Source organism: Desmodus rotundus, chromosome 1 (genome assembly GCF_022682495.2).
Source record: "Desmodus rotundus isolate HL8 chromosome 1, HLdesRot8A.1, whole genome shotgun sequence".
Taxonomy (NCBI): domain Eukaryota; kingdom Metazoa; phylum Chordata; class Mammalia; order Chiroptera; family Phyllostomidae; genus Desmodus; species Desmodus rotundus.
The window spans coordinates 114,200,914-114,214,614 of NC_071387.1; the positions used below are offsets into that span (position 1 = coordinate 114,200,914).

The 13,701-nt window shown below is 39.7% G+C and overlaps 1 protein-coding gene across 1 annotated transcript; it reads right to left on the reverse strand.

Annotated features, from left to right (window-relative positions):
- Nucleotides 1–8,155: 8,155 nt before the first annotated feature.
- Nucleotides 8,156–13,136, reverse strand: SBDS (SBDS ribosome maturation factor). The gene is made up of 5 exons (XM_024571600.4): nucleotides 12,763–13,136; nucleotides 11,949–12,078; nucleotides 11,143–11,343; nucleotides 10,454–10,618; nucleotides 8,156–8,928 (listed from the first exon to the last, which is right to left on the reverse strand). Exons 1-5 carry the CDS (start codon nucleotides 12,888–12,890, stop codon nucleotides 8,800–8,802), a joined length of 753 nt encoding a protein of 250 aa, XP_024427368.1. The 5' UTR covers nucleotides 12,891–13,136; the 3' UTR covers nucleotides 8,156–8,799.
- Nucleotides 13,137–13,701: the final 565 nt, after the last annotated feature.

Sequence of the window (13,701 nt, forward strand, 5' to 3'; positions counted from 1 at the left end):
GGGACCCTTAGAATTTAGGAGGAAATAAAAAGTTCATGCCTGAGAAGGGGCCCCGGCGTGCTCCAGGGTGAGCCCATCCTGAGTCTCTGTCCTGAGGCCTTTTATCTTTTTTCTGTGGGTGAGAATCTTAGGGGACAGTTTCAACAGAATATTCCCTAGCTTTCAGGTGCATTTTTAATATGCTGATATGTCAGAGTGAGCACATGGGGGGATGTGAGAATATTCTTTGGTCTACTATACTGTTTTACTTTTGAGTCTGTCTGGCTTTTAATGGGGTTTTTGTTATTTTTTCCTCTGACTTCCATCTGTCCTTGGGTTTAGCTGGCACAAATGACATTAATTGGGTCTCTGTTGTCTATCTCCCAGACCAGGGAGATTTAAGCTATGTATTCTTTGATTAGAGAAGAGAGGTGTAAACTGTTTGCTCTCAAGTGTCCTTGGTTAGGGGAGATAAAGTCTTGCGATTCATCAGCTGGCCTTGTTTTATTTTCTTGTCTCAGTTTCCCCATTCCACTTGCCTAGGAATTTTCCTAGCTTCTTACTCTCCTGCCTCACTCGCAAATATCTTCTTATCAGCCACTAAGTTAAGACAACCTGTAAATTCTTAGTACTTAGTTCCATTTTGGCCCCCTTAATCTGAGAGAAGGCCTTAAAATAGCTCCTCTCAGGGCCTGAATATCAGCCTCGGACTGGGCCAAGTTCTGACCATTAGCAGAGGTACCTGGCAAAGGGTACCCCTTCTGACTGTATAAAAGAAACCTTTGTATTTCCCAGAAGATTTTCAAATGTATACCCATTCCAAACGTGATTCAAAACCAATAAACCTTTTTATAGCTTAGCAATGGATGAAAAGGTATCCCTAAAGAGGGTGCAAAAGGTGTGGCTCCCACAGTCCAGTGCAAGACCTCAACTTGAAACAACCCATCTACAGCTCCTTCCCGGGCTCCCTGCTCTACACCTTGCGTCTTAGGGCCAGGGTGTCCCGCTAAGGGGCAGAGTTTAAGACCTCAAGTTCCCAGAACCAGGGAGGTCTCTCACAATTTCCTAATGGCAAGACAGAAGAGATCCTTGAAAATGAACCTTGTTGAGAAAAAGGGTTGAATGTCACTTTAAATTTACTGAAGAGCTTTAAAAAAATATCTTCTGTGGTGAATTATTTTATTCCATAAAGAGTTATCCAACTCCAATTTATTTGCATTTTATGAATTGAATGTTTTATTTAATTTGCTTAAAATTTGAGTCCAGTAGTATTCAAGACACAACTTAAAATTAGTATTTTCCATAAGGGAAATGCAATTCAAAACTACAATGATGGAGACAGCCCTACCTGAACAACAATTTAAAAAAAAAGAAAAGAAAGGAAACTTAAATGACATAGTAAAACAAAAAACAAAACAAAACAAAAAATTTGTTTTTTTGCATCCTGATTTATATGAAAGAATTATAAAGATTTATTAGACAATTGGAAAAATAGCATCAATAACTGGATATTTGATGATATTTTAATAATTGTTAAATGTGGATGTATGATAATGGTATTGTGATTATGATTCTATTTTTTAAAGAGACCAACCCCCCCAAAAAACAAACAAAAACCCCCCTAAAAACAAAACCTCAATGAGATGTCACCTTACATGACAGAATGGCTATCATCAATAAAACAACAAATAACACTTGTTGGCAAGAATATGGAGAAAAGGGAATCATTGTGCACTGTTGATGGGATTGTGTACTAGTGCAGCCACCACGGAAAACTAAAAGAAAGAAATAAAATAAAACCAGAACTATTGTATGCTATGACCCAACAGTTCCATTTCTGCCCTGACTGGTGTGGTGTTTAATATAAATAATAAATATTTTCATATTAAAAACTAGCCATTAAGAGATAAATTATCTTACTTTACTAATAAAATTACTTTTAAGACTAAAAATAAGTATTTTATTATTCTTTTGAAAGTTTAGTTTTTTAGTTTCACAAGTAATCTTGCTGGCTGTAATATATCTGTGGGAGTCACATTATTTCCTTCTATAGATTTCTCTATGTTCTTGCAAACATACCTAAATATTTTTTAAATTCTTTATTCAATATTTTTTTTACTGTTGTGAAATTACAGTTGTCCACATTTCCCCCCCCCATTGCTCTGCCTTGCCCTGCCCCCCGCCCCTGTTGTCCTTGTCCAGGGGTCCTTTATACATGTTCCTTGACTTGACCCTTCCCCTCTTTCCTCTGTTATCCCTCCGCCCCCTCTGGTCACTGTCAGTTTGTTTTCTATTTCCACATCTCTGGTTGCTGGTTGCTTGCTGGTTTTGTTGATTCAGTTCCACTTCTATGTGAAATCATATGGTATTTGTCTTTCACCGCCTGGCTTATTTCACTTAGCACAATGCTCTCCAGTTCCATCCATGCTGTTCCAAAGGGTAGGAGCTCCTTCTTTCTGCTGCATTGTATTCCATTATGTAAATGTACCAGTTTTTTGATCCACTCATTTACTGATGGGCATTTAGGCTATTTCCAGCATTTGGCTATTGTAAATTATGCTGCTATGAACATTGGGGTGCATAGGTTCTTTTGGATTTGGTGTTTCAGGATCCTTAGGGTATAATCCCAGCAGTGGAATTGCCAGGTCAAAAGGCAGTTCCATTTGTAGTTTTCTGAGGAAACTCCATACTGTTTTCCACAGTGGCTGCACCAGTCTGCATTCCCACCAACAGTGCACTAGGGTTCCCTTTTTCCACATCCTCTCCAACACTTGTTTGTTGTTTTGTTTATGATGGCCATTCTGACCGGTGTGAGGTGGTATCTCATTGTGGTTTTAATTTGCCTCTCTCTGATACTAGTGGTGCTGAGCATCCTTTCAAACCCTGTGTGTCCTCCTTGGAGAAGTGTCCACCCAGGTCCTCTCTGTCCATCTTCTAATTGGGTTGTTTGTATCCCTGGAGTGGAGTCGTGTGAGTTCTTCATGTATTTTGGAGATCAAACCCTTGTCTGAGGCATCATTGGCAAATATATTCTCCCACATGGTTCATTCCCTTCTCCCCTTGCTGATGCTTTCTTTAGCTGTCCAGAAGCTTTTCAGCTTGATATAGTCCCATTTGTTCATTCTTTCCTTTATATCCCTGGCTCCAGGGAACATACTAGTGAAAATATTGCTGCGTGGGTTATCTGAAACTTTCTCACCTACGCTCTCTTCTAGACCCCCAAGGTGTCACAACCTGTATCCAGGTCTTCCATCCATCCTGAGTTCATTTTTGTGTATGGTGTAAGCTGGTGGTCTAGCCTCATCCCTTTGCAAAACATACCTAAATCTATACATATATACTTAGGGGGTTTCCTATGAAAAAGGTACAAAAACGAAATAACACCTTAATATATTTCTCTATAATTTTCTTTCCTCTACTAATCCCTCCCCCGCCTTCCCTTTTTATAACCATGGACATTATAGGGATTATAGGTCCCTATAGGGCTGTCAAAAAATAAATGAAACCCCTTTAAAATGGAGCCAGAGCTGCCACAACCAGAGGAGCTGCCTTGCATGTCTTATGTCTCAAACCTGTGGAAGGTGAAAACAGGGCAAAATACCTTTGGACTGGGACTAAAGTAACCTTGTGCCCAAAGAACTATATGCAAAGATAACAAGAAAACAGATATAATGACTGTGGGGCTGAAAATAAAACATTGTTTAGAATTAATATCACTATGTGAGTTTATCTGTCCCAATGGTAATACCTTCTCTTGCTGTAATTGTTTCCCTCCCATTTCTGATAAACACCCATTGTCTTTGTCTCCTGATCACACACTGTTTGGGCTTCTGCCTGAACCACTGTGTCCCGAATTCTTTGATCTCAAATAAATGCTTGTTGCCTCTCCCTTTGAAAGTCCTTCATTTTTAGGTTAACAGGTCACACAGATATCTACTTCTGTCATACCAAACTACTGCAAACTTAGCAGTTGGAAGTGTACAGGTGTTATTACCTTACAGTTCCCTATGTCAGAAGCATAGTGTGGTCTCCTGGGCTAAAATCAAAGGGTCTGCTGTGTTTCATCCTGGGGGCTCTAGGGAAGAATCTGTTTCCTTACTCTTTCAGGTTGTTGGCAGAATTTAGTTCCTTTCAGGCCCCATTTCCCTGACAGGTGGCAGCTGAGGGTCCTTTATGGCTTTTGGAGGCTGTCCGTATTCTTTGGCTTGTGGTCCTGTGCCCCCATCTTCAAAGCCAGCAAGGACAGGTCAAGTGCCTCTCACACTTCAGATCTCTCCTGCCCCCTCTTGCATTGTTTCTTTTCTCCGAACCAGTCATCATGCTTTTCTCGTCCATTTTTAAGGGCTCATGTATTTACACTGGGACCACCTGGAAAATCCAGGATCGTCTCCCTATTTTTAGGTCATCTTAAACCCATCTGCAAAATTTCTTTTGCCATATAAGGAAATATATTCACAGCTTCCAGAGAGTAGGGCATGGACATCTTTTGTTTAGTTGGTTGGGTGGGTGGGGGTATTATTCTGCCCACCAGAGCTACATTTTGATATATTACACCTTTACCTATTTTGGATCTTGGGCTCACATCTCTGGGCTCTGTTCTCTTACACTGATCGGCCTATTCTGTGCCAATTCTATATTATCTTGACCATGGCAACTTTATGGAAAATCTTATTTGGTAAGACAATGTCCCTTTGACTAATCTTTTTAGAAATTGTCTGGGTTGTCCTTACCAAGCTTCCTTCCAGACAGAGTCAGCCACAGTGTAGCAATTCTGGAGTTGCTTTAGCAGGGAGTTGGGAGGATCAGTCATTTTATAAACATTTCCTAAACATTTTATAAAAAATTTTTAAACACTTAAAAGTTCTTGTGCAAGTTGTCTGATCAACATAAACGTTGGAATTATTGCTGAGAATAGGATGTCAGCATTTGGGGATAAACATTTTATGAAGGACTAGCCGACTTCCTCAGGTTGCTTGGGTGAACTGGCTTTTGTAAATGAGCCTCCGACCGTTGGGACGGCAGAACGCACTGTGCAGAGTCTCGCTGTGAGCGGCAGTTTTGTGATATATCAGTACTTGTGCTTGACTGCCCTCGTGACTTTGGACTGAAGGTTCCTATTTGGAAACAATTTGTCTTCTCCACCCATGGCCACTTAACACTAAATGCTCACTCATCTTTCCTAACTGAAGCTATAACAGCTTATTTGTACCTGGTTTCCACTGCTCTGGAAGATGTCCGTCTGTATTAGAGGGGCCTCCAAAGTGATTTTCATGAATATTTCAAGTTACAGCCTCCTTACCTGGAAAAGATTCATGTAGCTACTTTTGCTTAATTTGGTAATAGACAATTTTATTTACATAGCTGTAATATTCTTAACTGGTTTTTTTTTTACTTCAAAGCAAAATCATAACTGCAGTAATACCTCATTTTTAAAATAATTTTTATATCATTATAAAACCTTAATTATAGCATCATGTTCAACAACATTATTGAACTCCTGAACAGTCACTGTATATCTGAGAAAAGCAGGCAGTTATCATTCAAGCATTACAGATTTATATCTCTATGCAAATTTCATTGAGAAATGCTTTCTCTCTTGCGACCCCTTTGTCATGCTAGTGTGTGCCCCCTAAAACTTCTATAATCTGCAGTTTTAACTTTACATCCACAAACTATTTTACCTTAATTACATTAGGATCCCTAGTCTTCATACTTTCTATCTCCATATGACAGTAAGAAATGAGCTTGTAGACCTTTGCCCTTAAAAGCATGTCGATTACGCCTGCCTTCGGGAACAGTGCCATCGTGAGCCTTTTGCCATTCAAGTGGCTCGTCAGACAGAAAAATCTCGATGTGAATGTAGGAGACAGGTCCACGGCTCTGCAGTAAAAATGACTCTTCTTTCTTCAATTCCTCAAGCCAAAATGGTTTCTCTGCCAACTGAAAATCTATAAAAATTCAATTAGGAAACTGATGACTCTTCCCTGGGTGTCTGGAAGGGCCCTGGGCAGTTCAACCACGTGTGCTCAGTGTTGTGAAGTTCTTCCTGGGTAGAAGCTGGAATATCCAAGCTGATGAAGACATAAGGCAGGATGGTACTTTTTGGTTAGAATTGTTGAGGCTATAAAGTTACATTTAGACTCTTACTAACATCATGGATATACAGGCCTGGAGATGAAAATCAGTGGCCTTTGTTATCCCAGCTCTTAAGTGCTGTTAGTGGCAACCCGTGTATCCACAACCACCTCCATTTTGCAGTAGCAGCAATATATTTTCAAATAATCGATACCTTGACCTTCAATAATATAAGAGCAGATACACAAAAAACTATAAAGGCAGTAAGGAGCCTTACTGCTACCAAATCATAGGGACCTTATGATGTGGGATTGAGGGTAGGTAACATGCAGGTTGAAGTTACTTATGTGGTTACTGCTTATGAGTGCTACCCAATCTCTCCCCCTTCACAGCCCACAGGATGTGTTTCTGACACCCTGGGGCAAATGTGAAAGGCTTGGTGCAGGCAGAGACAGATACTTGGGAGGCTGAGGGGATCTGTGCAGACCAGAAACCAAGAAGCAAACCAGCATGCATCAGTATGAAGGATGGGAAGCTCCGGCTTTGATGAAAACTCTACTCCAGCTTTAATGATGGATTTGAAAAAGCCATTAGCCAGTCAAATTTGTTATCACTCACCCTCATGTTGGGTGGCATTGGCCCTTATTGAGATAGCACGCTTATTACTCTACATTTATTCCCTGTCTACATGGTGGGTGGGTTACACCCAAGTGCGACTCCCCGCCCTTGAAGAGCTAACAATGTAGCATGCCAGACAGCTATTTAAGCTGCTGTTTTACAATGTAGAGCAAGATCAAGGCCTATGAGAGAATTCCAAAGTATGAGGTTCCATGGGCTGAAGCACGTAATTGTGTACGGATGGCTACAAGGGGAGCTGCACAGAAAAAGAGCTGTGCTAACAGAAAGGGTTAATTCTGAAATGCCACCCTGACCAAATGTACAAAATACAGCCTGCATTGAGAAAACAAACAAACAGATCAATCCTTAAAATAATCCAATGTAGCCCACAACCGAGGTATGTATTCTGAGAATCGAACCCACAACCTTTTGGTATATGGGATGGGGCTCCGACCCACACCCAGACAGGGCCCCTTAGATTTTCAAATAACAAAATGACAACAGCCAACACAACAGCCATCCAGTGTGAACGAATCAAAAGCATACATTTTTTTTTTTGGTCAGATCGGCAAAAAAAAAAAGTTTTTTGGCGTGTTCCAGAATTTTATCTATAAATTAGTCCATGTGTGCCATGAGATGAAAAAAGGCTGAAAATTGCTGATATAAACAGTTCTTATACATCAGAAGCATTACTCGGATGTGATCTACATTTGACATGACTTGCAGCTCCAGCGTTTTAGAGATGAATAATGAGAATAACTTAAAGCACTGTTAAAGTAACTGCTTGCTTCTTTTTTCCAGCCGAAGATGCAGCTATTGAACATTTTTAATTACTATCACTTTTGACCTGAAACACAGCTTTAACTAAGCTGGAAATAAATTAGTGTAAACTTCATTGGTTAAAAATAATTCCCAGGGACTTCACCTTTACATTATACAACTGAAATGATGTCAGTGAGGGGGGTCATCTTAAGGGTTATATCAAAATAGTAGTTCAATTTCATCATTAACAGTGTGTTCCCATGTTATCAAATAAGAAAATTTTTTTGGCACAAGAAAAAATTTTGACTTCGTAATTTCAGTCGAATATATTTTAAAATGGGACATTTCTGGGAACTTCGAATAGCAGTAAATTCTATGTGCTTTCAGGACCTGCTCAAGTTAAGAACTCTTTTTCAGTTAAAAACTTCTGTCCACAAAATATACCTGCATGTTATTTTGAGTGAAACCTAAATTTGTATTCTAGAATATCTCTTTTGAGGATGGGTAGATTTAAAAACACTTGCACGCCTGTCCATTTAAGTGTTAATCCTAAAAATAAATTCAAATGCCTCTCAAATATCAGCAAAGATCTATCAGGCGTTTATCAGAACAGGCCCTGTTCAAAGCATACTGTTCATACCGACGTAGTTAACCCTGGCGACATCTCTCCAACCCTACCAGATAAGAGGCAGAGGAGGAAAAAAGGGAAAAAAGCACGCTGTGCAGAAACACAAGCCATAGTTTAATAAAAATAAAGAGTGGTTTTATTGATTTCATAATTTCAGCTACATTAACATATATTATAAACTGTAAGAATTAGAAATAAATGACTGTTTTTCTTTACCAAGAATAATGTAGGTTATGGCAGCATGTTTAATGAAAGTTATTTAAGTCTTGCACAGTCATACTATTTTTCAGATAATCAGGAAGTCATCATCCAACCTTTATATTAGGCCACAATAGTTACCCCTATACACACATTGCTTTTTCACCAAATGCTCCCTTTTTGTTATACAGACATATCCCCCCCCAAATTAATATTAAAATGTACAAAATTTAACTTCTTACCCACAAGAGCTGCCTCAAACAACTTTCACCTTGGAAAGCTACAAAGGCATGAGACAGCAAAATGCTGCTCTGGACTTCGTATCTTGAATTTTTCATTTTTACCTATAACCCCAATTTATAAATAAAACCAAACTAGCCCACATTATAATACTTATTTAGCAACGTATTTTTATGTTTAACACAAAGATGGAAAACATAAAATAGTCTGAGCAAGTATTTGGCAGACCACACAAAGAAAACAGGACTGTGGGAAATGAAAATGTTTTAGTGTTTCAAAGCTGAAGAGACTGGTGAATGTCATTCAAATTTCTCATCTCCTTCTTCCACGTCTTTCAAACTGAGCACTTCCAAAGAACCTTTGCCTTTTGTCTCCTTTTTTATTAGCTCATCAATTTCTCTGAAGCAGCCTGGGTCAATTAGACACACCTGAAACATTTAACACAGCTGTTTACCACATGAAGAGGAGCAACACAATAGAATGAACACAGTTTTAACTTCCTCTAAGACGAACTCACAATACAGGGTCTGGCACAAATAACACCCCTGCACTGGCTCGTGTGGCTCAGTGGATTGAGTGCTGGCCTGCGAACCAAAGGGTCACTGTTCTGATTCCCAGTCAGGGAATATGCCTGGGCTGCAGGCCATGTCCCCAATAGGGGGCGCTCAAGAGGCAATTAATGTTTCTCTCCCCCTTCCCTTCTCTAAAAATAAATACAATCTTAAAAAAACACACCCCTTTTTATTACAAAATCAAACATGTAATTCTGTAACATAACAGTATCATGCTCAAGCACACCATGTGGCATTCAGGTGAAATGTTCAAATTAAAACTATAAATTATCACACCAATTATAAATTATGACTCTACCAAACACACTCAAGCAGGTGTTACTTCTGCCAGACCCTGTACTTTCCAGACAGCTCTACTACTACAGCTTTCCAGTGCGACACAGAGGGTGATGCCCAGGGCAGCACGCGGCACTACAGTTCAGCCCATGTCCACAAGTATGCACGGAGGTTCCTGTGACAAGGCCTTAACTTCGCTGTTTAATGTTTAAAGACTTATCCACATCCCTCAGCTTGCTGTAAGACAGAGCAGTTGGATTAGAAAACTATGATACTTTTGATACCAAAACTCAGCATTAAATTTTATAGTTTAATAAAATCATCCCGTTTTATCCACACCTGAAGTAGAGAAGCTAGAACGCCTATAGAGAAACCACGTATAAGGTTTTGAAAGGATTGTAGAACTTCAGAGTATCACATCTGGAGTGGAATGCTCAACAGTCCTCTAGAGCTCACTTATTTCTAAAGCTGCTGCAAAGTCTAAGGACATAAATTTGCGGAAAGCTGAATTTACACTATGTCTGAAGCTATGGGGTGAAGACTCAAAGACACAGTATTTTTACTGCTTCTTTAAAATGTTCTGTGGTGCCCTAGCCAGGAAGCTCAGTTGGTTAGAGCATCATCCCAATAGGCCAAGGTTGTGGGTTTGATCCCAGTCAGGGCACACTGGTCAAGAATCAACCAATAAATAAGTGGAACAACAAATGCCTATTTCCCCTCTCTCCCCCTTCCTCTCTAAAAAAAACATGACGCTGACCAACGTTTAGTCTTTTATTTCCTCATAATGTAAGACTCATTGTAAAATATACTCTCTCCTAAAATCTGAGTAAGTCATTAAACAACGAGGTTCATGCCTTGTCACATGACCAACATGATTTTATCATAAATAATTTAACTAGAAAACAAGGGAACAGACAATTTTAAGTGTTGTTAATTACACTTTAGTTCTACTTTGACCTTAACATTTTTACCTAATTCTAGGTAAAATGTTTCTGGAAATGTCTTACTGTTCACATCTTCTAAATGTCTGTTACACATTTATGACTAGTGAATAAACTACTTTGGTTAACACGGAAGCAAAGAAATAAGAATACTTTAATCTTACAATTTCTAATTGTTGACCGTAGTCTTCACTTTCTATAACCTTGATCAGTGGCTTCAGCTTTTCTTTCAGCTTTTTTCCTTCATTCAATGGAAGAATGAACCGAAGTCTCATGTGAGCACGTTCTATCTTCATTTTCTCTTTTAACTGCTTTATCACTTCCAAAGCCTATCAAGACAAAATTGAAAATGTCTGCAATTCCTTTGCTGCTTCCGCTGCCTTATTTCATGAGGTATTCAAAGCACAGCTGTTTCCACCTAGCTGGATTCGGCAATGGTTTCTGGGACATGACATGAGCATAAGCAAACAGATTTAAAAAATAGGCAAATTGAACTTTAAGATGAAATACTTCTGTGGTTCAAAAAACTGTGAGGAAAAGAAGACAACCCACAGAATGGGGGAAAATATTAGCAAACTATATAGATAACTATAACTATCCAGAAAATAGAAAAGAATCCAAGTTTTATCTTTAAAGGTTTGATTTTGGATAGAAAGATGAGTTCTATATATATTTGTGTTTAGTTAAAAAAAATTCCATTTCTCCTCTATAATACATATTCTTTCCCTGCCCCCCCGCAATCTATCCACCAGCTCTCAAGTAGTATCATTACTGCAGACCAATTATTTTAATGATTTCTTCAGAGAAAAGTGATTTTCATGGATACTTTCTGATAACATTAAAAACCACTAACCTGCTGTTTTGTACTCTTGTTGATTTTGACTGAATAGTGGATGTCCTTCATTGCTCTCTCGATAAGGATAACGGTATATGGCCTCTTTGTTTCAGGGTTCACACATTTGTCAGCTACAATAGTTGCAATGTCCCTAAACATCTGCTCCAGCTGTGTCTGCCGTTCTTTATCTGATACTTGAACCTCCCCTTTAGTCAAAATCTAAAAAAATCCCAACATATTTAAGAAAGCAATGTCTTTACTACATACTATTTTGTTAACTCACAAGAATAAATAAGAAAATTAAATTTCACCCTCTGTAGCTACTGAAATGTAGGCAATAATTTGAGTTTTGCCTAAAAAATGGATTATCTTGTGCTACAGAATATCCCTTATTTGGGGTTAGAAGGGGGAAAGGCAATCTTAGCGAAGGGTCTTAATGACAAACCACTTGAAAAGAAGTTCTATTTTCAGATATATTACTTTAAAAATACATAAATGAACAAAACAAGGCAATTTAGTACAACATTTAATTTCTAGAAGCTTTGGCAAAAAAACATCTATGTTCTATGTATGGTGGCAATGGTTAACAGACATCGTGGTGATCACTTCATAAAGTATATAAATGTTGAATCACTGTAGGTCTACTACACGTCAATTAAAAAAAATCCATGTCCTGAATTATTAAAAGTGATACTGTGCAGATCAAATTATTGCGTGCTCACTGTTCACTCCAAAAAAAATAATAATTAAGTTTAACACACCTCTAAATACTTACACTACAAATGGATACTAGGGTCAGTTATGCTGCAGCTGTTAAAACCCACCTGCTTACAGATTTCAGTCTGATCATCTGTTCCGAATGCACTGATGAGATCTTCCTTCTTTGCAACCTGACCCTTAGAAACATTTACAAACACTGAGTGGGTCTGCAGAACTTCATCAAGATCTTTTTCCCTTGTGAGGACAGGAGATAAAGTCCTAAGTTAATACACTTGAAACTTGGAGATTCATTTATATTATTCATACAAATGGCAAGAAACAACAAAGACTCCTAAAAGTCCCTCGGTGCCGAGGAAACATTTTCAAAAGCTCAGAACCGCATTTGTATTCGCATTTATTCACTGGAGAAAGGCGTTGTGGGACGATATGTGAAACAGTGGTGGGTGTGGGTGTGGGTGTGGGTCTGGCTGCTGCCACTGAATACCGATCTCTAGGTGGCAGTAGCGAAGACACTACGCACTTTGATGATGCTGCGCAAAGATCTGTGACAGTAGTTGCACTATAACTAATATTTGTAAGACTGGCCTCTTTGCCTTAATCATTATTCTGGTAAAAGGACTATAATGATGGGGGTTTCTTGGCTGTAGCCTTTGTGACAGTATCAAAGCAAAGCAAAACCAAACTCCAAACCGACAACCCAAAACAAAACCTAACCAATTAAACCCCCCCCCGCAAAACCGCATGGTTGAGGCACTAAGCTCGGGGGAAAAAAAGTGACTTCTCACGCTTCCAGCGGAAAAAAGTTTTCCATTTCTTTCCCTGACGACCCCAGCTTAGCCGATTTATTCGACCACCAGAGGCCAGCCGCCTCAGAGGCTACCAAGTCCTGCCAGGGTCTGGAAGGAGAGGGTCACTCACACGCCGCTCCGCCAGCCGACGACTTTGTTTTTGTAGCAGGCGATTTCGAAACGCTTCCCAGCGCGCTTCATGCGTACGACGGCCACATTTGTTAGGCGGATCTGGTTGGTGGGAGTGAAGATGGACATTGTGGCTGCTCAGATTTTGGGTCCAACCAACCACGGCAGACCTGCGCCACCGGCCTGAGAGCCGCCTGCGCGTCACTGTAACGATCCGGCGGCACACTGTACAGTGTCGCGCGCAAACAGCCAAGTCGCGCGACTGACTCGGCCTAGCCGGCCGCCACCACACACTGGGCTGACTTACTGCGCAGGCTTCACGTTGTGCGAAAACCGAACCGGGAAAAAGCGAGAAATAACGCCTGCGCATTGTAGCTCTTACGTCATCATTCCGTGCCGGAAATAGAGACGCTTTTCCTTAGGTGAGATAATTTCGTCAATGAGCTAAAGAGCTCTGATTGGCTGTTGAAGCTGATATTGGTAGGCCTTGAAACTTGGCGCGGGTCTCATAGTTTCGCAGAGTTCAGGGCCATCTACTCCCACCTTAATTAACCTTTCATTACGAAAAATTTTTAACGTAGAAACAGAGGAAGAAGTGTAATGAATGTCCATGTACCCATCGGCCCGTTCCAATAATTATACATATTTTCTTGTTTCATTCTTTCTCCCTCACTTTGTTGTATTTTAAAGCAAATCATCATAAGGTTTAGCTTTAAATACTTGTCTATCCTAAAATACACCTAACACTATTAACTATATTTTCTTCATATCTTCTAAGAGCCAGTCCGTAATCAAATTTCCCCTACATAATGCCCTTTCACAGTGTTTCAACAGGGATGCAAACGAGCTCACAGATTTCACTTGGTTGATGACGTTATTAGTCTCTTTTAACGTCACCTTCCCCCTCCCCACCTCTTTTTCCCTTGGCCACTGCTGTTTT

Excerpts from the sequence above, each read along its gene's own strand:
- SBDS (XM_024571600.4), bottom strand. The coding sequence starts at position 12,890 with ATGTCCATCTTCACTCCCACCAACCAGATCCGCCTAACAAATGTGGCC. Across the intron at positions 12,079-12,762 it reads GTCGGCTGGCGGAGCGGCGT|GGAAAAAGATCTTGATGAAG; the intron begins GTGAGTGACCCT and ends TGTCCTCACAAG. Across the intron at positions 10,619-11,142 it reads ACAAGAGTACAAAACAGCAG|GCTTTGGAAGTGATAAAGCA; the intron begins GTTAGTGGTTTT and ends TTGTCTTGATAG.